At 55.2% G+C, this 24061-nt stretch overlaps 1 protein-coding gene across 1 annotated transcript in view; it reads left to right on the top strand.

Annotated features, from left to right (window-relative positions):
* Positions 1–11556, top strand: part of KCNK3 (potassium two pore domain channel subfamily K member 3) — a 38671-nt gene extending 27115 nt beyond the window's left edge. The window contains exon 2 of the mRNA XM_030858188.2: positions 8257–11556. Within this exon, the coding sequence (XP_030714048.1) occupies positions 8257–9176 (920 nt within the window). The 3' untranslated portion in view covers positions 9177–11556. The remainder of the gene's footprint in view (positions 1–8256) is intronic.
* The last annotated feature ends 12505 nt before the right edge of the window (positions 11557–24061 follow it).

The following is a 24061-nucleotide window of genomic DNA, read 5'->3' as shown; positions in this document are numbered from 1 at the left end:
CATTGTGTCTTTGTTTCAACAGCTCCCCTCCGTCAGAACCCTGCATTCCCCACCCATCCTTTAGAGCTCGGGGCAAATACCACCTCCTCCACGTATCCAAACTGAAGTTCTCCACCACTAGCCCTCCCTCAGGTCCTGTCTTAAATTCTTCCTAAAACTTTTCCTACCTTTGCCTAGCATCTTAATAATTTGTGTAATAACAACCTCTTCTTTGGGCGGGGCATTGAAGTTTTCAAAGTGCTTCCACTGAGATGTTTCATCTGATTCCCTTTCACATGGAAAGTGTTTTGTGGTCAAGGACTGTGGTTTGATCATCTGGGTCTACTTCCCCTGGCCCCATCACCCACCTCAAGTCTAGCCCAACCTCAAGCTAGCCCTTAATTTACTGGAAGTTTACGACAGCCTTCACTATTCCTAGTCCTACCAGAACAGATTTCAGAGGGCTCCGCTCTGCAGCGAGGACTGAGCTAGATCAGAACGCCCTGGATTTCAGTCCTGGCTCTGTCCCTGCCCCTCTCTGGGCTTCAGTTTACCCATCTATAAAATGAACGAGTTGAACTACATAGTCTCCCATACTCCAGGATAGATGGCTCCCGCGGCCCCTGGCCCCAGGCACCCAGAGCAGCCCTGGGGTGCCTGCGAAGGCCCCTGTGCAAAGCCAGCCTCTGGGATAGGCCAGAGGGAGCTGGCCAGGGAGGCAGGCCTGGCTCCAGGCCAGGCTGTGTCTGCAAACACTGACCTTGGCTGCCGCGGGGATTTTCCATGACACCAGCACCACCCCCCTCAGCTCCCCCTAATCCCATGTGGGCCTGGGGAGGGCAGAGGAGGGGGGCTGTCCTACATCAGAGAACCCTGAACCGGAGTTATAGGGGCACCTGCGGATGGAAGAGAGCTAAAAGAGAGACAGAGGAGAGGGCAGTGGGCCGCCACGTGGGAAGCTGGGGAGGAAGGCAGGGGGAGGGGGACGACCATGGTGCGGAGTGGGGACAAGAGCTGGAAGAGGAGCCAGGAGGATGGGAAGAGAGGATCTGGAGAGGGGCAGGGCCGGGGGGGGGGCGGTGCTGTGCCTCCGAGCTGTCCTTCCCAGGCGCTCTGGCCTGGAGAGGGACAAACTCCAGACCCAGTTTTGCACACTGGTCCCTCCTGCCAACCCAGGTCCTTGAGGCCCCTGTGGTTTCCCAGGCCTAGCTCAGGCCTTGGCCAGGACCGGGGACAGCAAGGGATTCCTTCTGGGCCCTAAGGCTGATTTCATTTTGCAGAGTCCTGGGGGCCACAGAGAGGGCAGGAGCTATGAGTCACAAAGGGCCCTCCTCTTATTCCCCACCCCACCCCCACCCCACCCCTGCTGCCGCCGACTGCTGGGTGTCTAGGGGAAGTTTCTCTCATCCACATCTCATACTTCTGGGCTGTCTGGGCTGAACAGCGTTATCTTAACAGCTGCACCCACCCGGCCTTGTGCTGGACACAGGGGACTTGCAGGCCCTCCGGGGGCTCAGAGCCCTGCAGAGCTCCTCTGCAGAAATCCAGGCCTGAGCGCGAGGCAGAGGGAGAGGTCCCTGCAGCTTTGGGGAGGTGCTCCAAGGTTCTTGGAAAAGGCAAGGTCTGAGCTGGATCCTGCAGGATGGAAGGAGAGGGCCTGCGCTCCCCTCCCCATCTCCACCAAGCTGGGCAGCCTCTTTCTTCCCTCCCTCCCAGGGCCTGGGCCAGCTTCCTTCCGCCTCGTCTCCTTTAACACACCAATTAGGTCCCTGCGGAGCCTCCGGTCCTACTTCCTGGCTTCTCACTGCTGCCACCTCCAGATCAAGGGGGCGGCTCCCTGTCTGTGCCTCAGGGTCCTCCGTGGACCTTTCTGAGGTGCCCTCTGCAGGCCCAGCAGGAGAGCTCAGCCTCCTCTGGGGGTGCCTATGTCTCACAGCCAGTCCCCTGGAGCCGCCCCATCTCCCTCAAACCCCGAGTCCTCTCCGGCTGCCCCACCAGACCCAGACAGCATGCTGAGGTCACACCCCCTCCCCAGGTGCAGCTTTGCATCAGCCCAGCTTGGTCCAGAGCGCACAGCCTCTGGGTACCTCTGGCCACGGGTCACCTCATTCATCTTCTCTCAGGGCAAACATTAGCCCAGCCAGGGCCATATTTACATTAGATAACTAGGTCTGCGGGGAAACCAAGAAACAGGTTGCAGCTAGGCATTGCCAAGGGCTGTGTGTTTCTAATCTACGGAAGGGCTGGGCCAACCAGAGACGGGACACCAGAGAATCTCAAAGTCAGAAACCGGGAAGAAGGACTTTAGAGTTCTTGTTGCTACAGAGGAGCGTTTCCCAAACTGTGCTCCAGGGAACACTTGTCCAGCAATATGCACTGTGAGAGAAGTGTCCAAGGTCATACTAGCAGGAAAATTTAAGCACATTCTCCCAACTTCAACTGACCTTGCTCTTGAACACGTCTGTGGCTCTGATGAAGCCTCCACTTAAATCAGATGACAACAAATGCAGTTGAATTCAGCATTCCTGCAATTTCATTTAACCAAGCAACACTTTTCTCACCCAACAGTTATTAATAGTACATGAAATTGGTATTCCAGGAAATTACCTTTGGGAAACACTGATCTCAGAATGTCAGTGCTGAAAGGAACTTTAAAGACCATCTAATTTTGATGTTCCCCAAAATATTCATACTAATGATTAATATTTATTGATCCCAACATCCTAAGCATTTTAAGTCAACTAACTCGTCAAATCCCCAGAGCCACTCTATGAGGTAAGTGCATCATTATTCCCATTTTACAGATGAGGAAACTGAGGCGCTTAGAAGATTAAGTAACCTGGCCAAAGCTGAAAGCTGTTTGACTCCAGAGTCTGTTCTCACCTATACCACTAAACTGCAGAGATCCCCGTGGAAAGTAGAAGTATCCATTTTCAGTATTTCAAAAGCATAATAATAAAGTTCAGTCTCAGAATCAGTTATCCCATGCTAATCAGAAGTTCTGACTGGGAAATGAGTTCCTAATTAATTTTGATGGGAAAATAATTCATTTTTTCACAATTATCTATGCAGTGCCTATTCTAGGTAGTAGCTACACTGTACTGATCAACATATTATACTTCATATGTAAAATATTTAAAAATTTAGACTGTATGAATGGGTGTGGGTGAACAAAAAAAACAAAAAAGGCATCCATAGCAGGGGGAAAAGGTGGGAACCCTTTATCTTGTCCTGTCTTTCCATGTCACAGATGAGGAAAATTTAGCCCCAGAGAGGAAAAGGGACTTGCCCAAGGCACAAGCTGGTTATGGTTAGGGCCAGGTCAGACCCCCAGATCTCCCGCTTCCTAGTCCCAAGCTCTTTCTTCCACCCAAGGCTGTGGTCAGCTTTCTAACTTTGTGGCCAGCTAGGCCAGGGGTAAGAGGTCAGGCACTCAAGCTGGCAGGTATGTGAGGTCAATGGGAACAGTCAGCTGAGTTCAATCCAGCCAAGTCCATGACCAAGGGCTCAGACTGATTATTTGTGCTTCGACTAGAAGGAAATAGTCCACAGAGAGAAAAAGTTCAGTAAGAGGGAGGGATGGCCCCCCAACCCTCTGCATCTCCCTGGAAGACAGAGCTTTGGCCAGTTTCTGAGGCCCTTGGTGATGTTGGGAGGAAAATAGAAGAACTAAGGCCCCGGGGCTCCCATCCCACCTAATTTTTCCTGCTGTCTCAAAATATTCATAATTAATATTTATGTCCAGCCACATAATTTTTAAATCTAGCCACTTGGCTTCCTCAGGTAAATTCTATGCTCTAGCCAGGTTTCTAGGCCATCTCCTAGCTGGGTTGCTCCCAAGCAGGGGCTGCTGGGCTCTGGTTGAATGAACAGGTCAACCTTGGTTATACTGAGCCATAGGGCAGAGGACAGAGCATTGAGTTTGGAATGGAATATCCCAGGTTATAGTCCTGGCTCTTCCATTCACTAGCTGTGTGATCTTGAGCAGGTCACTCTCCCTCTCTGGGCCTCTGTCGCCTCATCTGTACAATATAAGGACTGGACCATATGGTCAGTAAGGACCTTTCTGGCTCTGAGCATATGGTGGATTCAGGAAGGGTAGCTGGGAGAAGAGGGGACAGGAACAGCCCCAGTCAGCTCTCTGAGAGGCAGGGTCGAGAGTCTCAGGGTCAGGGCGTGAGTTCTGGATGGTCGCTCCATCACGTATTAGGGAGGGAGGATCCTCAGAGAATCAGCCCCGGAGCATAGCCTCTGTGTATGTCAGCAACACACAAGGACAGATGGAGCGCCTCATCCTGAGATGCGCAGGGCTGGACAGGAAGGAGAAAACGGGGACTCCCTTTGCCCCCTCTCCCTGGTAAAAACCAAGCCTGAGCACTGGGCAGGCGGCAGGCCTGCTGGCAGGCAGACAGGCCTTGCCAAACTCCCAGTTACTTCCCAGAAGTTCCAGGGCCCCCTGGGAGTGGCTCCACCCCAGCTGGCGCCCCTCCAAGCTGGGTGCCCACGTCAGCAGGTCCTCCCAGCTCCCTCGCCCTTTCACCCAGTGACAATAGAACAGGCGAAGGGGCGAGGGCATGCTGACCCTAGGCCCGATGCTTGGAGAAGCATCTGAATGCCTTGGCATTGCACCCCTGTTGCCATTTCCACCCCATCCAGCTCAGGGCAGTGGCTGAGGACGGGGCTCCAAATGGACTGCTCTCCTCTCGGGTCTCAGTTTCCCATCCTGATCGCCTTCCTGGGTGATAAACTGGCTCTGAGGCATCAGAATGAGCGATGAGTCAGAAAGTCTAGTGGCCTTGGCCAACTCACGAGGCTCCTCCAGCTTTCATTATTCCAACTATAAAGTGGAGATAGTCATAATAACGACCTTGCAGCAAGTGTTTGAGAATTAAAGTTAAAAATGTATCTGAAGGATAAGATGCGCAGCCTCAGTGTGTGGTAGGAAGTGAGGGTGGGCCCTGGAGGGCACCAGACCCCAATGGTGGGGCAACACTGCACAGGACAGTGGCCGTGGCGGAGCATGAGACTTGGGGCCGGGGGGCTCTGTGGGCAGCCCACAGCGGGTAGCGAGGCTGCCAGGCCGGCAGGCACTGGGTTTTCCTAAAGGATGGTGGACCGGGGGGCAGTTACAGCTTATGAACAGACACAGGTGAGGTGCAATGGTGGTGAGAGGGGGTCATTTTCCCCGATGCTGGGATGTAGTTGCCTGACCCCATCAGGGACTGCCTGCCGCTCAGGACTGCACTTTCAGGCCGACTTTCCCCTGTGAGTCCCCTCACTGCTCCTTCTGTCGTGAACTCCACAGGTTCCAAAGTACTTTGACGTCCAGTCTCTCCTTTTTTTTTTTTTTGGCTGCGCCACGCGGCTGGCAAGATCTTAGTTCCCTGACCAGGGATCAAACCTGGGGCCCTGGCAGTGGAAGTGTGGAGTCCCAGCCACTGGACCACCAGGGAATTCCCTCTCCTTTACTTCTGACAGCAGCTCTGGCAGTGGTGGCCAGGGTGGGGATTAACAGCTGTAGCTCAACCCCCCAGAGTGCAGAGCAGACGAGAGAGGTCCAAAGAGGGGAACGGATTTGCCCAATGTCACACAGCCAGCCTGTAGTCAAGCCGGGGCTGGTCCATGCCTCCCTATCCCTGTTCAGCCGTGGCCACAGTGCTGTGCCCTCCCCCGCATCCTATGCTGCGCAGGCCTGGGGGACAGGGAAGGGCAGGATGATGAGCTGCTCTGACTCGGAGCCTGCCCAGCTGTCGAGGTGAGCTGTGGTCTGGCTGCTGTGGCCGAGCTGGCGGGCACAATCTGTTCTCACCCTGCTGGGGTGCAGACGGGCCAGGCATGGCAGCTCAAGAGCTCAGCTATCCAGGCCCCTGGCAAAGGGTGACACAGTCACCAGCTAGATGCCACGGTCAGGGAGCAGGGGAGCCCATTCTAAGGGCGGCCCACAGCCTCACATACCCCGGCAGCAGTCCCCCGACCTCCCTGAGCTTTAAGATTCACATGGCTTTAGGCTGACAGAGATGCCAAGCTTACTGGAAATGAGCCGTCTGCCAGCCTAGGTGATCTCTTGGAAATATGAGGGAAACCTGGCCCTGCATTGTGAGCTGTTACTGAGCTGTTACTGAGCGCTTCATATGTACAAGACTCCGTGCTAAGTGTTATACACATTATCTCACCTATTTCTCCCCAAAAGTCCTGTGATGCAGGTGCTACTTATGAGCCCCATTTTACAGATGTGGAAACTAAGGCTCAGAGAGGTTTTCTTTTTTAGAAAACACACAGTCCATGGCAGAGTCAGGATTTGAATTCAGATCCCATACCAAAGCAGACGGCATCCTGCCTTGCCATCAATTCAACAAACATATTTTGGGCATAGCCCATGGTCATGGCTGGCAGTGAGTGGGGGGGGAGGTAGGGAAGAACATGACAAAGTCCAGCAGTGCCCACCCCCACCCACCCCAAGCTAGTATTTAGCGTACATATGTATTTACAGTTGGGGGACCTGAGTGACAGAGTAGGGGATGGTGGTAGTACTGGCCCTGGACTTCAAAGCTGAACATTCTCAGGGCTACTCAAAGCAGGGATCACTTCCAGCTGTGAGCAACCCAGGATGGCTGCAGAGAAGAAGCAGCATTTTTAAGTTTTTTGGTTTTTTTAATTTTTTAAAATTTATTTTATTTTTGGCTGCATTGGGTCTTTGTTGCTGGGCGCAGGCTTTCTCTAGTTGCGGCGAGCAGGGGCTACTCTTCGTTGCAGTGCTCGGGCTTCTCATTGCAGTGGCTTCTCTCGTTGCGGAGCACGGGCTCTAGGTGCTTGGGCTTCAGTAGTTGTGGCATGCGGGCTCAGTAGTGTGGCTCGTGGGCTCTAGAGCGCAGGCTCAGTAGTGGTGGCGCACAGGCTTAGCTGCTCCGCGGCACGTGGTATCTTCCTGGAACAGGGCTCAAACCCGTGGCCCCTGCATTGGCAGGCAGATTCTTAACCACTGTGCCACCAGGGAAGCCCTCAGTTTAGTTTTGATAAGGCTTTAAAAGGTGGGAAAAATGGAAAGCATTACTTTATTATAATAATCCTGTTAATAAAAGTAATAAATATCTTAATAGCTCAGTGAAGGAAGCAGGGCCAGGACCAGCAGACATAATTTTACAAATGAGGAAACATGCTCAGAGAGGGGGAGTAATTGGCTCAAGGTCACACAGCCACTAGTGACAGGGCCAGACTTGTGCCTAGGGCTTCTGAGTTCCCATCTAGGGTCCTTTCCTCTCTAGGTCTCCAGGCAGAACTCTTGACTTAGGCCATGTGACGGTTGGCTCAGAGGGAGGCTTTGCCTCTGCCTGGCTCCTGGCTGGGTGAGGGCTGAGGGGCATGGCTGGGCGTGATAGGGTTGAGACTGTCTGACTGGTGATAGCAACACCTGGAAGGACAACCAGGGCCCTTGCTTTGACAAAGGCAATGCCACATCCCCATGAGGAGAGACCCTACATTGGGGCCAGGCATAGAGGATGATCCCAGGGCCCCACAGAGGGTTTGATGAGGACTCTGGAGCACTGATTCATGGGGGGAGGGCACTGTCTCCTTTCTCCTCCTCTGACACGGGTGGGCCAGCTGCCTCTGGGAGACTGGTGGGTCCCAGGGGCGAACTACCCCCATAAGCTTTGGCTGGAAGCAAGGAAATCATCAAGGACCCCCAGGGTCCCTCCCTTCACACTGAATCACAGGATGCAGGACTCATTCAGTCCAACCTCCACCCCTTATAGTCAAGGAAACCGAGGCCCAGAGAGGAGAAGGAACAAGTCCAAAGCCCACAGACACTAAACTAGAATCCAGGTATCCCAACTGACTTGCCAGTACTGTTTCACGCTATCCACGCTGCCTCTAGACTAAGTTCCCAACAGCAGCACGAGTCAGCTCCTATTCTGGGTAGAGAAAATGGTCGGGTCTTTGAAGCCAAACAGACTCTAATTCAAACGCACGTTGCTCTGCCTCCAAACAGTGTGACCCCGGAAAAGTCACTTAACCCTCCCTGCTTCCTCTTTCCTTCCTACCTACCCCCTGGAGTGGTCATGATAGTAAATGAGAAATCATCAGCAAGGAACTAGCACAGTGCCTAGGGACAAGGATGCACCCATAACGGTGAGTCGCCTTCTCTTTGGCCAAAGGAAAAAGAGGCCAGACTCTGCGAGGCTGGGGAAGGAGAGGGGAGAGTAGGGGGAAGGGAGGCAGGTTTCTGGAAGGGCAGCCCCTTAGCACGTGTTTGATCTCCTCTTCCCCTTTTTCCCCCAGGCTACGGCCACGCAGCGCCCAGCACCGACGGCGGCAAGGTGTTCTGCATGTTCTACGCGCTGCTGGGCATCCCGCTCACGCTGGTCATGTTCCAGAGCCTGGGCGAGCGCATCAACACCTTCGTCAAGTACCTGCTGCACCGCGCCAAGAGGGGGCTGGGCATGCGGCGCGCGGACGTGTCCATGGCCAACATGGTGCTCATCGGCTTCTTCTCGTGCATAAGCACGCTGTGCATCGGCGCCGCGGCCTTCTCCTACTACGAGCACTGGACCTTCTTCCAGGCCTACTACTACTGCTTCATCACGCTCACCACTATCGGCTTCGGCGACTACGTGGCGCTGCAGAAGGACCAGGCGCTGCAGACGCAGCCGCAGTACGTGGCCTTCAGCTTCGTCTACATCCTCACGGGCCTCACGGTCATCGGCGCCTTCCTCAACCTCGTGGTGCTGCGCTTCATGACCATGAACGCCGAGGACGAGAAGCGCGACGCCGAGCACCGCGCGCTGCTCACGCGCAACGGGCAGGCGGGCGGCGGCGCCGGCGGCGCGGGCGGCAGTGCGCACACCACGGACACCGCCTCGTCCACGGCTGCGGCAGGCGGCGGCGGCGGCGGCGGCGGCTTCCGCAACGTCTACGCCGAGGTGCTGCACTTCCAGTCCATGTGCTCGTGCCTCTGGTACAAGAGCCGCGAGAAGCTGCAGTACTCCATCCCCATGATCATCCCGCGGGACCTCTCCACGTCCGACACGTGCGTCGAGCAGAGCCACTCGTCGCCGGGAGGGGGCGGCCGCTACAGCGACACGCCCTCGCACCGCTGCCTCTGCAGCGGGGCGCAGCGCTCCGCCATCAGCTCCGTGTCCACGGGCCTGCACAGCCTGTCCACCTTCCGCAGCCTCATGAAGCGCAGGAGCTCCGTGTGAACGCCTTGCGGGGCCTGGAGCACCTGGGAGCGCGGGCGGGGCGGGGGGCTCCTGCCCGGAGGAGCAGCGGGGTCGGCGAAGAGACCGCCCCAGCCGCCTTTGGCGCCCCTACACCCCTTACCACCCTCCCCCCGCCCCCCATCTCCGACTGTGCCTGCTTGCACCAGCCGGCAGGAGCCGGGGCTCTGAGGACCCCTGGAGCCCGCATCTGCGCCCTGCAAATTCCGAGAAATGTGAAACTTTGGGGGGGGGGTGGTCGGGGAGGGAAGGCAGAAGCTGGGAGCCTCCCATCCCTTTGGAAAAATAAGGAGCTCTCCAGTTCGCAGAGGCCCTGCTGGTAACCAGACCATCACCCCTCCCCCTGTCCCTTACGGAGGGAACTTCGTGTTCCGTGTAAGTTTGCATCTCTATTTATACCTCTGTCCTGCCAGGTCTCCCACGTTCCCTTGGCTCCAAAAGTCAGGGTGTCTTTGTCGAGGTCACCCCACACAGTCCCACTCCCCTTCCTCATCCCCAGCTGTGTCTCCCAGTCTCCCACTACCTTTTGTGTTGTTTTGCATGGCTTTGCAGTTATGGAGGAAATGGAAACCCAGCAGTCCCTAAAGCTAGTCCCCAGAGGGCAGGCAGATGGAAGCAAGGACAGGCAGGCTGCAGAAGGGGTGGAGAAGGGAAGGGGGAGGCAGGGGTCCAACAGTCTGCAGGGTGGTCCCCTTGGTAGGTGAGAGCTAACTGGCCTCCAGTCACATCCTCATGTGGGGCCAGAGGGAGTCCAGCCTTCCAGACACTGCCCTTGAAATCAAACAGAAAACTTCCTCCTTGCCATCACTGGCCGCTGCTGCTAATAACCGACTCTTAGATCCGTGAAATGAGTTTGAAAACCCCGTCCTGACTACCCATTCGTTTGATTCTCACCACACCCCAGTTAGGTCACCAGGGCAGGAGTTGTCATGCCCATTTTACAGATGACACTGAGACCCAGACAGGTGACATGACTTGCCCAAGGTGACACAGGTAGCAAAAGGCAGAGGGGAGCAAGAACCAGGCTGTTTGTTCTGAGCCTAAGTGCTCTTTCTTTCGACTCCTCTTCCCGCTCTTTGAAAGCGAAGTTCCCAGCCTGCACACCCTGGCGTTGTGTGGGCAACTGGGCCTTAGACCAGAACCAGAGCCCAGGACTGAGCCAGTGCTGGGCTCAGCCGCTCCTCTGCTTAGCCACGAGGCAGGGCTCTCAGTGGGCTGCTGAAGCAGGGTAGGACCACTCAGTCAATGAACTTCCTACTTACAAACAGGGGAGTCCTTAGGGCCAGATAAGCGGAGCTGGGGCTGACAGCAGAAAGGCCAGGAGCTGGAGCTCTAGGAGTTGGGGAATTGGGCAGAGCAGCCTAGAGAGCTGGCAGGCATATCCTCCTGGGACGTGAACCCTGACCCCACAACCAGTGTTGGTGCCTGTGTCCCAAGTAGCTAGAGATAAGCCATAGCTGCAGCAAGGAACGCTCCTCCCAGGTGTACCCCCTGCCTACCCCACCTGCGACCCAGAAGCCCAGGTACAGAGCAGCAGTTGGAGGTGAGAGCCTGGGCTCCACGGTCAGGGCCCAGAGCTAGAGCTGGGACCATGACTCAGACAGCATCAAGGGATGGGTGAGGGGCCGCTCCCCCTCCAGCTGCCCCCTCTTACTGTTCCCGTGTCAGCTCCTTAACACTGCTGAGCGAGGCCAGCCCTGGCATTCAGGGAAGCTGTAGTGGGGGCCCCCAGGGGGATCAGCCTCAGCCCCACCCTGACCCTGCGCTCCGGCCTCTGGGCACCACGGGAGGGAAGTCTGGCCTGGCCTGTGTGTGAATGCCGTGTCAGTGTGGAGCGTCCTGGCTGCCCAGGTGCCACAGAGAGCAGGGCCCAGGAGCCGGGGCTGCCCTCTGTGTTTATGTTGGGGTGCCTCTGTCCGGTGTGCGACCCTGCCCTCGAGGGGTCCTGTCCCGTCAGTCCCAAGGGAGCCACGACCAAAGTTGTAGGGAGATGGTGGGGAGGGAGGCCGAATGGCCCTCGCAGAGCACGGCAGACTGCTCGGTCTCCGGCCAGGTCTTTCCTAGGGAACTGGAAGGCCGGTGTTGCTTCTCCCTCACCCCCTCCCACTGAAGGCAGCCTTTCTGCTTCCCCAATGCCTTATGCCTGGGCACACTGCCACAGAATATGCAATACGTGTGGGTGACATGCCCCTGCGCCCACACCCTCACCCCGGGCAGCCCCTGGGCCCCACAGGCCGCAGCTGCCACGGCCTCCCTTCAGCCCCTCCTGCCTATCTGTCTTCACACTGAGAATGGCGCCTAATAAATGCTGTCCATGGAGACCAGGGTCAGGCTCAGCTGCCTCTGTCATCGTGTACCCTTGGCACTGCCAGGGAGTGGCCACTCCCCCTCTGCGGTCTGAGGACACACCCAGCAGACGCAGCTCAGGGGTGAGATACATTGCGGGCACCTCTCTTCCAGGTACATTTTCCTCTGGGTGTGGAGGGACAACACAGCCTGGGACTGGGCCCCAGAGCCCAGGATAGACCCGGAAGCAGATGCATCCTGCAGTGGTGCTAGCGCCTGGAATCAGCGAGCCAGTGGCTTCCAGGTGCCACTGAGTACGATCCACAGTGGCCTTTGACCCCACAACCCATGCCTGTCTCCCCGTCTGTCTTTCTTTCATGAAGCAATACTCAACCCCTACTACAGCCAATGCATTCTAATACTTTCTATTCTAGTTCATGTTATAAAATGCTGGTCACAACCCACTAAATTGATTTCTCTCCCCACTAATGGTTTGCTCCCTGCAGATTGAAATACACTAGAGAAATAAAGGCAGTGTGGGTAAGGCTGCTTTGTCCCAGCCCTCCCACCCACCCACATAGGTCAGTTGAAAAATACAGAGAGAGACCTATTTACTGGGGATCCAGGGGTCGAAGAAAGAAGTCGTGGCACATGCAGGAGGCAGGACACGGCCAAGCCTTGTGTGGCGGCGCTCCTGGCTGCTCCTTGCAGCTGCAGGCAGGCCCCTGGGACACACTGATTGGCCTTTGGCCCTGGGGGTGGCCACGGCACAACCGGCCCTGAGCTCCCCTTGGCTCACCGCACCCAAGACCACCTCATCAAAAGCCAGGGCTTCCTGCCCACGGCCTATCTGCCTCTGTCTTTCTTAGAAGAGCTAAGTTAAACGATGTCATTTTTGAGGTCAGCAGTGGCCAGTCCAATATCGCTTTGACTTTCCTAGGCAGTTCCTACAGGACATAAAGTTTCTGGAGCTTGCCCTCCTTTCTTCATTGCCTAGGGTGAAATAATCAGAATTCGAAGGAATTCCCCAAGGGGCTGCAGTCCCTTGGGGGGTGATCAGAATCGTGGCTGCAGTGACCTGCACCCCAGCCCCTGCCTACAGCTCCTAATGGCTCAGAATTGCCCTCGGTCCTACCGTGGGCTCTTTATCTCCAGGTGATGCCATCCCCACCCTCCTCACTTCCACACAGCCTCTGAGGCATCCTGCACTAAAAAAAATATATGTACAGCAAAACAAAAATAGAAAACCAGCACCCCAGAGCGGGGTGTGGTATAAATATACCAAGACTCTGACTGAAGTGGTTCCTCTGCGCCAGCCTCAGATGGAAACAGAAGCTTCCTGGGAGCTGAGAGGGAAAAGGGTCTGCAATGGAACGCTTCCCAAAACGTGTCCCATGCTATACCTTGTGGCGAAAAGAGTTCCTTGGTCAGATACACTGCACACATCGCTCAAGTGTGGAGCTTCCCGAGACATCTTAGCCCAGTGAAGCTTCTGAAAAGCCCAACGGCAGACCCAGCTGTTTACCTGTGCTTAAACTCACAGCATTGCCCAAAATCGCTCCCAGCACCAGCCCTTCTGTTTGCACGACGTCTCCTCACACCCCGGGTCCCACAGAGCACGCTTTGGGAAATGCTGATCTAGTGAAATCTGTCTGATGAAGAGAGAAGTTTGATCCTACCCCCTCAATAAACTCCAAAAGGAGCTGAGCTTATAAGTCCTTCCATAACTGAAGGCCGTGACATTATGAAATACCTGTTTTATTCCCTATTACACGTCAGCTCCAACCAAGGCTCGGAGTAGCTCACTTGCCAAGATCAGGCGGTGGGCTGGTGGCAGAGCTGGGATTTGAGCCCAGGCCCGATGACTCCGAGGCGTAAGCTCTCAGCCACCTTGCTGCGTCCTGTCCCCAGGTGGTCCACGTCTTCAGCAAAAGTTTGGTGGAAGCCGCAGAGCTGTTTAGGACGTGTCATTTCTTATTCAGAATCTTGGTGAGTGGGGAGCCTATAACCTAAAAATGTCTCCCTTCAAAGATGACAGGTCCTGAGGCAGCCAAGAAATTCTGTCCCATCTTCAGTCCCCGCACTCCCATAGATAGGACCATTCAGCTCTTTCTTTCTTTTAGCTTCACTACAACTTATCTCAGGAAGCCAAGGGCAAGGAAGGGATGCCTAGGGCCAGGGAAGAACTTCAGAACAGACACACTGTCAGAGGAAAAAAGCAACAGCCCCACCTCAGGGCACACCTCGCCGTCTGCACTGAGTAGCATGAAGCTTAAGCCCCCCTGTCTCTCCCGAAGCTGGGTTCAGCCTAGAAGGCTGAGACTTCATTTCCCTAGGGGCCTTTGAACAGCCCAGTCTGTAGTGGACACGGTCCCCTCCTCTTGCCCAATGATGCTGGGACAACAGCCTCAGGCACTGCCATCACCTCGGTCAAAGTTTGCAAAGCATCACACACACACGCGCACACACACACACACACACACTCCTCTAGGTTTGTGGTCCGGCTCCTCTTTCTCAGAGGAAGCAATTTTGGTTCAGAGAGAGGAAGTGAGATGCTCAAGGTCAGGAGGCAAGATAGCGGTGTAGCCAGGATTGGTATCCGATAGCCTCGCTTTCCACACTTCCTCCCCACACACCCACACAGAGCAGAGGCCCAGCCTTCCCTGACTCTGATTTCAGATGAAAGCTGCTAATTGCTAATCTCTGAGGTTGAGTCACTCTCACTCATGCTGGAAATTTCGCACGTCTACATCTGGACACACACCAGGAGACGCACAGCCCCGCCCCTCACTCACCCAGCTGCAGGGGAGGGCCTTGTGGGTAGTGCCACCCTTAGGACGGGGGCTGTGATGGAATTGACTCCATGATCTTCTCTGGCCGTGAACTCCCCAAAAATCCACGCTAAGGGCGTTTTCCATTTACAAAGCCCTCTCACTTCATTCTCTCGTTGGTTCGTCAGACAACTCGGTGATTTAGGTGAGAATTAACGCTCCCATTTTACAGATGACAGAACTAAAGAAAGACTTGAGGTCCTGAGAGCCGGCACTGTTCCACATTCACTTCCATATTGTTGATGGTTGTGCCGGGCCACAGCTCCCTGTGTGCCCCAGTACCTCTGGGCCCCAAGTGTCCCCCACAGTGTGCCAGGCTAGTTCCCATGGGTTGGGGAGGCCCAGGTGGATGTGACTCACAGAACCTATTAGCAGAAGGAGACAAGGAGTCATGAACATTTTGCCCGCTTCACCATGAGCCCTGAGCAAACTTTGTCCAGAGCCATGGACTTTGGATTAAGGGCAGCACAATGCCCTTAATAACAAGCCCCGCCCTTCAGCTGGAAGGGCCGTAGGATCCCTGGGAGAAGGTCGTGCCTTTGACCCAGGCCAAGTCCCTAAGTCAACACTCTTCCTCCCTGAAGAGGGAACACGTGAACAGGTCCTCCCTGACTACAGAGTATTCTGGTCTGACTACCGGATCAGAGTGGTGGGAAGAAGGCCCACAGCCCTGGGCTTGTTCTGGACCCAGCATCAGGGTTTGAGAGGTACCATCCTTCCAGATTGCACAGGTCCAGCTGGGGAGACTGAGGGTGCCGCTGGGGCAGGGAGCCTGGCCTGGGCTGTGTTGTGCTTTGGCCCCACCTTTGTCGTGAAAACTCTCATTCTGCCCTTATTTCAGGCCACCAAAACTTCTAAGGAAACTTTTGGCTGCCAGAAGTACTGTGCCAGCCTCTCTCCAAAGGTAAAGGACGTGCCGGAGAATCAAGGGTGTGTTCATTATTGAGCACCTACTGTGTGCCACAGACTTTACAAATCTCACAACCACCCTGTGAGGCAGGTGCTGTTACCCTCATTTTGGTAGATGAGAAAGGTAAGACTCAGAGAGGTTAAGTGACTTGCCCAAGGTCACACAGATAGTAAGTGGCAAAGCCGCACCCAGGACCCTCTGGCTGTAATGCTCAGGCACTTTCCAGTGCACATCCGTGCCTGGAATACATCTAGTCCAGCCTCCCCACAAAATAGGAACTGCCTCAACATCTTCCCTACCAGGCCATACAGCCTCGGTTTACAGGACCCTTGCTCTCCGAGGCCGCCCCTTCATTCACTGAAAAGCAGTTCTAATGGCCACATGGAGACGTTGACCATATCCTTTCTATTGAGACAAGAACTGCTTCCAGTTCTGGCTGTGCCTTCTGGAACCACAGGAAGTAATTCCGTCTGTTTCGGGCATTGCTCTAAAGGATTCAAGATGGCTCCCCACGTAGACAGGTACCTCTAAGTCTCCTCCAGGTTAAATGTCCTATTCTTTCAGCCACACCTCCATAAACAGTACATCTAGACCTCTCACCAGCCCTCCTCTGGAAGAGCTTCAGGTTACTTCTTCCCCAGGAGTTTGATCCCTCATGTGTGGTCCAGCTGCACAGAGGTGATGAGCGTCCCCTCCCTTGCTCTGGATCTTCCTATTAACGCCGCCTAAGAGCACATCTGACATATGGGCAGCCGCCTCACACTGAGCTTGCAGCCCAGCAAAACTTTCCCGGAGCTTGTTGTGTGAACCACTGTGACAGACACTACCGGTTACCTGATCAAGGGCCATCCCTGCACCCTTCTGCCTTGATGGCAGAGGGAGACATTCCTCAGGTGCTGACCCTCCTCAACGCCTGTTCCAGGAAATAAGCCAATCACGGTGACCTCAGGCAGCTTTCCAAAGACTGAATTAGTACGAGTGTGTTCCATTCTGGTTAATGGGTTCTTCAGAGAAGTCTGCTGGGGGCTACTGTGAGAGGCTTTCCTGAAAGAAATCACAAGGGAGGAAATGCCACTCTACTTTGACTGGACCTTGCCAGGTCTATGCGTGATGCCTGGAATAGTGACAGCCATGAGAGAAGACATCGTGGGCACAGTGGGGATGGCAGAAGGAGACGGTGGAGAGCTTATTTGTCACTGTGACAGTGAGCGGCCCCTGGAACCCCTGACCTCAGGCCGTCTCGTCACAGGAGACAAAAAGTGTAAGACCCAGATGGGTTTTCCATTACTGGCAGCTGAAAGCCCCATGGCCCTCAGGCTCCTGCAACAGGCTTATTGTACTGTCTGAACCTGGTGGACCCCAAGGGAGAAATGGCTTTGTTCTTCCTCCCTTCACGGCCTTTAGCAACACTAGCTTGAGTCTCCCATTCCTGTCTCTTAAATATCAGCTGGGGCTAATCCCAGAGCTTTGTGGTCGCTCTTGGGTATAAGGAAGTCCAGGCCAGTCTAGTCCAGTTTAAAACTTTAATCTCAGATCCATTTTAATGCTCATATTCTCCCTGTTCCCAGAATAGACCATCCTTCAGCCGAAGGGACTTAGAAAGGGGAGGAGGCATGCTCTTCTCCCCAGCCCCCTCCTTCTATTTCTGGCCCTTCCACAGTCTCAGGCTGGGGAGAGGAATTAAAAAGACAATGGAGGGACTTCCCTGGTGGCGCAGTGGTTGGGGGTCCGCCTGCCGATGCAGGGGACACGGGTTCGTGCCCTGGTCCGGGAGGATCCCACGTGCCGCAGAGCGGCTGGGCCCGTGGGCCATGGCCACTGAGCCTGCGTGTCCCGAGCCTGTGCTCCGCGGCAGGAGAGGCCACGGCAGTGAGAGGCCCGCGTACCGCAAAAAAAAAAAAAAAAAAGACAATGGAGGGACTTCCCTGGTGGTCCAGTGGTTAAGATTTTGCCTTCCAGTGAAGGGGGTGCAGGTTCCATTCCTTGTAAGGGAGCTAAGATCCCACATGCCTCATGGCCAGAAAACCAAAACATAAAACAGAAGCAATACTGTAACAAATTCAATAAAGACTTAAAAAAAAAAAAAGAAAATGGAAGCCCTCCGTGTGGCCTGGCTCCCAGTGCTGGCTCTCCAGGGCTCGGTGTGGGGTTTTCAGAACCCACACAGGAGCCTCTTTGTCACCCTGTTCCACGGAGGGGCAACCCAATGTCCCCACAGGCTCTAGCCCGTGGGGGTCCCCCCGCAGCCTCCTCTGGCCCCGCAGCCTTGGGCGGAGCACTGTAAAAATCCAAAGGTGGCCCAGCCAACTTCTAGTGTCCACTTGGTCCACGGGACACTCCCACATCCTGACCATACCAGTCAGTGGGAGTACAGACGGCCCCCAGGAACCCCTGCCACCCCTCCCCAATGCTCTTCACCCTTGTTCAAATAAGCAGAAGATGGAGCAGCAAGTTTATATCTAAGGAGACATCCAACCTGGGAAGAAGATGCTGTCTCCCCTTCTGGTAGTTTCAATGAGGGATTCCTGGGAGCCCGCTGCCCCAACCTGGCTAGGCTGGAGAGGAGGGAACCACAGCGCTCTTCCCCCAGATTGACAACTCAGAGCTAAAGTGATTCTCCCTCCTCTCTCTGATGTCCTGCTTATTTATCCAGGCCGGGGAAGACCGAGGACATCTCTTTGCCCTTGAGTGTGCATAGCCAGGTAGCAAATGCCAGGGTAAGAGAAAAAGTCAATGCCTGTTATGTACCTTTCAAGCCAGATCTTTCCTGCGAGGTAGCTGAGCAGCTGCTTTTCTTTTGTGTGTGTGTGGTACGCGGACCTCTCACTGTTGTGGCCTCTCCCGTCGCGGAGCACAGGCTCCGGACGTGCAGGCTCAGCGGCCATGGCTCACGGGCCCAGCCGCTCCGCGGCATGTGGGATCTTCCCGGACCGGGGCACGAACCCGTGTCCCCCGCATCGGCAGGCGGACTCTCAACCACTGCGCCACCAGGGAAGCCCTGCTTTTCCTAATGTCAGTGCAAGATCGTGCTGACTTAGCGCTACTAGAATCCCATCTGGTTGGTTCCAGGCTTTTGATGATGTTCTGGGTGTTGAAGCCTGGTTCCACTGTTAAATCTACTCTCGCTCTCTCCCAGCTCTGTGTCACCCACAGATTTGATAATCCAGCTTTCTGTGCCATTATTCAAGCCTTTGATGAAAATATCAAAGAGAACAAGACCGAATAGAGGATCCTTAATTTAGGATGACATTTATTCCAGCATGTTCTTGGTGAACTGTTACTGGCTCCAGCCACTTACCACTTCCTTTTATCTGTGCTCTAAAACTGTCTGTTTAATCAACGCTCACAGGTGATGAGGCTCCAGTCCATAGCTCTCCAGTCTCCCGGGATGTCAGTGACCTGGGCCGGGGATTTGGGCTTGCTGAAAATAGCAGGTGCTTCCCCGCCTAGCTCAGCCTTCACCCTCTTCCCCCCTCCTCTTCCCCCCTCCCTCCACCGCCTCGTTTGGGCATCATCATTGAGCTCAGCTCTGCCCAGCCACACCCCAGCCCCAGCCCCAGAGCTGAGCACCGCCCGTTCATCCCCTTCCCGGCTCAGACTCAGCTCCTCTCTCAGGCAACTGGTCTGTCCCTGAGGTGGGGGGGGGGGGGGGGGGCGGGAGGGCAGTCACTGGAGTACTCAGATGACCTTAAGTGTTGAGCTCTGCCACGGGAAGCTGCTGACGTCCAGGACCCTGAGGTCAGCTGGGGCTGGGGTGGGTGGAGCACAGAACATGTATTAAGCAAGCGCCAGGAGCTGGGCTAGATGTGTTACCAGAACCTCATCACAACCCTCATCACATCAACTGTCTCCATCCCCTGGGTGAGGAGAGGAGGTGAGGGAGGCCACACCATTTGCCTAAAGACACCCAACCAACCAGTAAGTGGCAGAACCAGTTTCTGACCCCGAGGCTGTGTTTCCACCTTCCAAACTGGCCGCCATACCCTCTGGGTAGCTGTGCTGCTCTGTTTTCTCACCTTCCCAGATTCCCTCCCAGGCAGTTAGGGACCGGCTGCTGCTTCAGCAGCCTCTGGAAGACAGGGTAAGCCTGAGCACAGCCCTCCCTGAGCCCCCGGGAGGGAGTAGCACGTTGAGGGCAAGAGGAGGGCGGAGGAGGGGGAAGAGGGGGAGAGGGGGAAATCAGGCTGCAGGGAAACGAGTCCAGTGTTCCCAAGACCTGACTGATTTGGGATTAATCTTCCAGATCTGGCACCACAGATGCGATAGGAATCTGCTGCTGCCCCGCCCCCTCCAGCCCATCGCTGGCGGAACAGATGGGCTGACCCCTCCCTGGGGTCTAAGTAGGGCACTGCTGGGGCTGCTGGGAGGCAGGGAGGGAGCCAGTGACCCGGGCAGGGAGAACAGGGGCAGACCTAGCTCCACCTCCCCTGCCCGGGCCCCCCAGCTTCCAAGGCGGGTAGACCCTGAGGGTCCGCTGTCTGCTGCCAACAGTGAGTGGGGTTGCCACACGAGGCAAAGACTCCGGTCCCTGGAGCAGAGCCTGGACGAACACTGCAGGGGATTCATGCACAAGTCAGGCAGTCCTTTCTAATTCCAAAGTCCTTCACCTGAGGCCACTGGAACGCACGAGGAACCGGAGCTTCCTCCTCGGGGCTCTGGAGCAAGGCTTGGCCAGCGCTGTGCCCAGAGCACCCTGGTCCTAACCAGGCCCAGACTCTGCGCGGGCCCTCCCATCACCATGAGCACAGTGGGGTGGAGCAGGCCCTGGGAGGCCGGGACAATGCAGACACGTAAAGACAGCAGCTGTCAGGGCTGGAGGCACCTTAGGACCCATGAGTCCTCTTTACGTTCCAGAAGCGAACGCTGAGGCTCGGCCAGGAGAGGGTCCTGCACGCAGGGAGTGGGTGACAGAGCCGGGGGGGCTGCCAGCTCCCGAGTAGTGCTCCTTCCCTATCAGCACCAGCTGCCGAGCTTTATTTGTAACAGCAAAACCCAGGAACAACCCAGACATCCACCAGCAGGTAAATGCATAAACCAACTGGGCATTTCCACGCCGAGAACTAGTTACCACTCAGCAACAGGAAGGGATGAACCAGTGATACGTGCACCATGGATGAGTCACAAAAGATCACAGAAGTCAGACAGAGAGGACACACCGAAGAATTCCATCCATTTAAAACTCTGGGAAGTGTAAACTGGTCTAGAGGGACAGACAGCAAATCGATGGTTTACAGCGCCAGGAGGGGCACTTTAAAAAGGGGCACAGGAAAGATTTGGGGTGAGGGGTATATTCACGGTCTTGATTGTGCTGTTGGTTTTGCAGGTATGCACACATGCTGGGGAGGGGAGGGGGCTGATGCGGGCCGGGGAGGAGATGGACATGGAGTAGAGCTGGCCCTGATGGAGCCTGGAAGGAAGGCTGGGATGTAGCAAATGGCAAAGGCACTGCAGAGGCAGGAGCTTCAATGAAGGCTCAGACAAGGCAAGGCTCTCAGAAGGATCCAGAACAATGGGAAGAGCCCAGGGCTGCTTGGGATGGGGAGGGCGTGGGGCTGAGGAGGGGAGCTCTGTGTCCATCTCCTTCGTGGTTACATCTCTGGAGCCTCACAGGTACCTACACTTCACAGGCATCAAAAGATGGTTGTGGACCTGTGGAGGGAGAAAGAAGAGGGGAAAGAGGAGGAGAGTGGAAGAGGGACCCTGGATGCATCCACCAAGCTGGGGTGTGTGGGTATATTATTCCACAGGCAGCAGGGAGCCAGGGCAAAGGAACAATGCATGTAATTTAGAGTTTCAGAAAATATGCCTGGCAGCAAAGTACAGGGACCTCCACTCTGTCCTGACGGATGCAACTGCTCTCTGGAAGGACTGCTCCATCTCTGTACCAGCCTGGACAGGGGAGTGGCAGGGCCATAGCAGGCTCTTCTCCAAGAGCTGGGAGGGCCTGGGATGCCCCAGCTGCTGCTTCCAGAGCTGAGAACAATTTACTCCCCTCGCCAGCCAGGGAGGCCAAGGAGGGCCTGTGGCACAGCTAGGAAGGGGGAAGATTTTCAAAACCCTGTGATGGAATCTCCCTGGCTTTCCCCGGCCTCATGTTTCACAGGTGCTCCCAACCCACAGATCAGATCCTCCAGCGGCAGCAGTAGCCCCAGCAGCCCTGCCTCCAGGGCAGGAAGGAGGAACGCAGGCCTGTAGGAGTGTATGAGGCCAGGAGGGGCAGGCAGGTACCACATGTCCACTTGGCTCTTCCACAACCCAGCAGCTGAGGAAACTCAGAAGACCCAAGTCCCTCCCCCAAGAGACCACCTCCCCCAGGGCCAGCTCTGGGCTGGGAGTAGGGGTGGGCAAATGAATGGGCTTCCAGGATGTTGGGCCAGCTGTCTGCCTGGACCAGACTGCTGTCATCCTGTTTTCAATTCAAGCATCAAAAATGAATAGCAGCTGTCTGAGGTGTTAAGATGAACCTTGTTAACCTTGTTCAACCTTGTTCACCTTGAACCATCTTAACCTTGTTCATCTCAACTGCGCATCACTGTACAGTTGACCCCTTCATCTCCTCCCTGAACCTGCGAAGCGGTCCAACTCTACAAATAAGGGTTGCATGCTTCAGCTAGGCCTGTGGACTTGTCTAAAGCACCACAGCTAAAACGCTTAGGAGGAGGGAGCTTCAGCTTCCAAGCCAACCTCAAGAAGGGCCCAGAAAGCATGAGGACAGCATGGATCTTTACGAGGAAATTTACAGACAGCCCAGGGTAGGACCAAACTGTCCCAGCCTCATGGGTCTGCCATTACGGAGAGGCCCCAAAGGGACCACCTTATCCTGCCCTTCAATTTTGTAAATGAGGAGACTCACTGCTGAAATAACGTGTCCATAGTCATACAAGGAAAGTGGCAGAGCCAGTCTCGGCCTGAAAGGCCTCTCTGGTTTTAACAATTGTGGAGAGCACTTCTCCCTTCCTTCCTGTCGGTTCATGGGGAAACATCTGACTCTCGCATGCGGACAGTGTCCCGTGTCACCGAGGATGCACTGGGAGCTGCCGGGGAGTCAGCGCAGGCCCAGGTCCCGTCTTCAGCAGAGCTGTAAAGCATCACAGGGGGCTTGCCTTTCCCTGCCTCAGTCTGCCTAGGGCAGAATTAATCACTGCACAAGATTTGACCAGAGTTAGAAGGAACCCCAAAGGCTCAACCTGCCTCATTTCACCCATCAGGAAACTGAGGCCTGAGAAGGACCAAGGAGGCGGTCACAGGAATCTGTACTTTCAGCAGCTCTGAACTGAGAGAATAAGAATCAGGGAGAGGCCCGGACCGGCTGGCCCAGGAGGTCCTTGGCAGGGAGAGGCTGTGCTTGGGCAGAGTTACGAGGGGCATAGGCTCACCCCATCCCCTGTTCCCACAGCACAGGCAGATACCCTGAAGCCTGTCCCCCAGGGGTCCATGGCCAGGTTAAAATTCTCTACTACAGGGAAAAGAACAGCCACGACTGTTGAATACCTACCAGATGCCAGCACTGTACAAGGCAGGAATCACTCTCCCCACTTTACAGATGAGCCAAGATTCAGGGAGGTTGAATGTTCTGCTCAAGGTCACACAGGTGGGAAGGAGCAAAGCCCGGACTGAAAATGCAGTGTCCTTCCCACTGCACCTCACTGCCCTCAGCCTGCGCCACGCTGCTCTTTGCTTCTGGAAGGAATTGCCCAAGCTCACCTGCTCAGCCAGCAGCCCTGAGATGGGGCCTCTGCGGTCCTTCAGCTGCCTCTCTCCAGCCCATGCTTCTGGGATCATTCAATGCTGACCCCCGGCCCTCGCCCCAGGGCCCCTCACACAGGAGTCCCCTCATCAGATGGTGTGGAGACAGCCCAGGCCAGCCAGGACCAACTCACCAGACCCACCCTTTGAGAATCTCCAAGCGATCAACTTGGGAATCTGCATTTTTACAGGAACCTTTTGGAAGCACTGTTTTGGAGAAAGAAAGTGAGAAAGGCTGGGATCTGCTGCTTTCAGTAAAGATCTCTCGCAGGTCTCCCTATGTTGGAGAAAGGAAAACCTATTTCCACTCGACTCTCTCAGGCCTAAAGCAAGCTGGTTGATTCCCCTTGGTGGAATCAAAGGCACCCCTTCTGGGAGGCACAACCTCATGTGGTGAAAAACACCCCCATCGTGTGGGGAAAAAGGACGCCCCTTCCTCCAGGCACCTCCATAGCTGAGGGAGCCGCTCAGCGGGAAAGAGAGCTAGGAGGTCTGATGCCCCCGCCCACACGGTCACGTCTCACTCAGGAGAACATGTCCTCCCCTGACACACTTGCCCTGCCTGCCCCCTCAGGCTAAAACCCATCTCTGCTGTGGAGAAAAGGTCGTTTGCCTGGAGTCATTAAAAATTACACATTAACAGTCCTACTGATTTCCAGCCATTTCAAATGCTGGCTTTGGCCAAAAACATCTTTAAAAGGCCACCCTCCCTTCTTATTCCATAGCGTTTACATTTTATAACGTTTAAACAGAACCGCTTTCAAGCAAAGATAGGCAATACTTTCCTCGAATGTCCACATAAAAAGTAAAATCTGGGAAACGTCTACATTGGATGGCTAGGGAAGGCCTTCTGAGCCCAGCAGTGATTAGCTCCATCTGCAAAATAGTTCAGAATACTGCTGCCTCACGTGGGGAACCTCCTTCTCCGAGAAGCCCTCCTGCCTTCCATCTGGGCTCGGTCATGGATATCAGTCCCCGGGGTGTCCTCCATAGACGCGGCTGAGTCTCCACTCTTTATATGCACGAAAGCTACATTTACTGAGCTCTTCTGATGTGTCAAGGTCAGAGACTACTAAGGGAACTACATAGAATTG

The sequence above is a fragment of the Globicephala melas genome, chromosome 12 (assembly GCF_963455315.2).
Source record: "Globicephala melas chromosome 12, mGloMel1.2, whole genome shotgun sequence".
Taxonomy (NCBI): domain Eukaryota; kingdom Metazoa; phylum Chordata; class Mammalia; order Artiodactyla; family Delphinidae; genus Globicephala; species Globicephala melas.
Note: the sequence above shows the minus strand (reverse complement) of the source record. Positions and strands in the feature narration are given on the sequence as shown.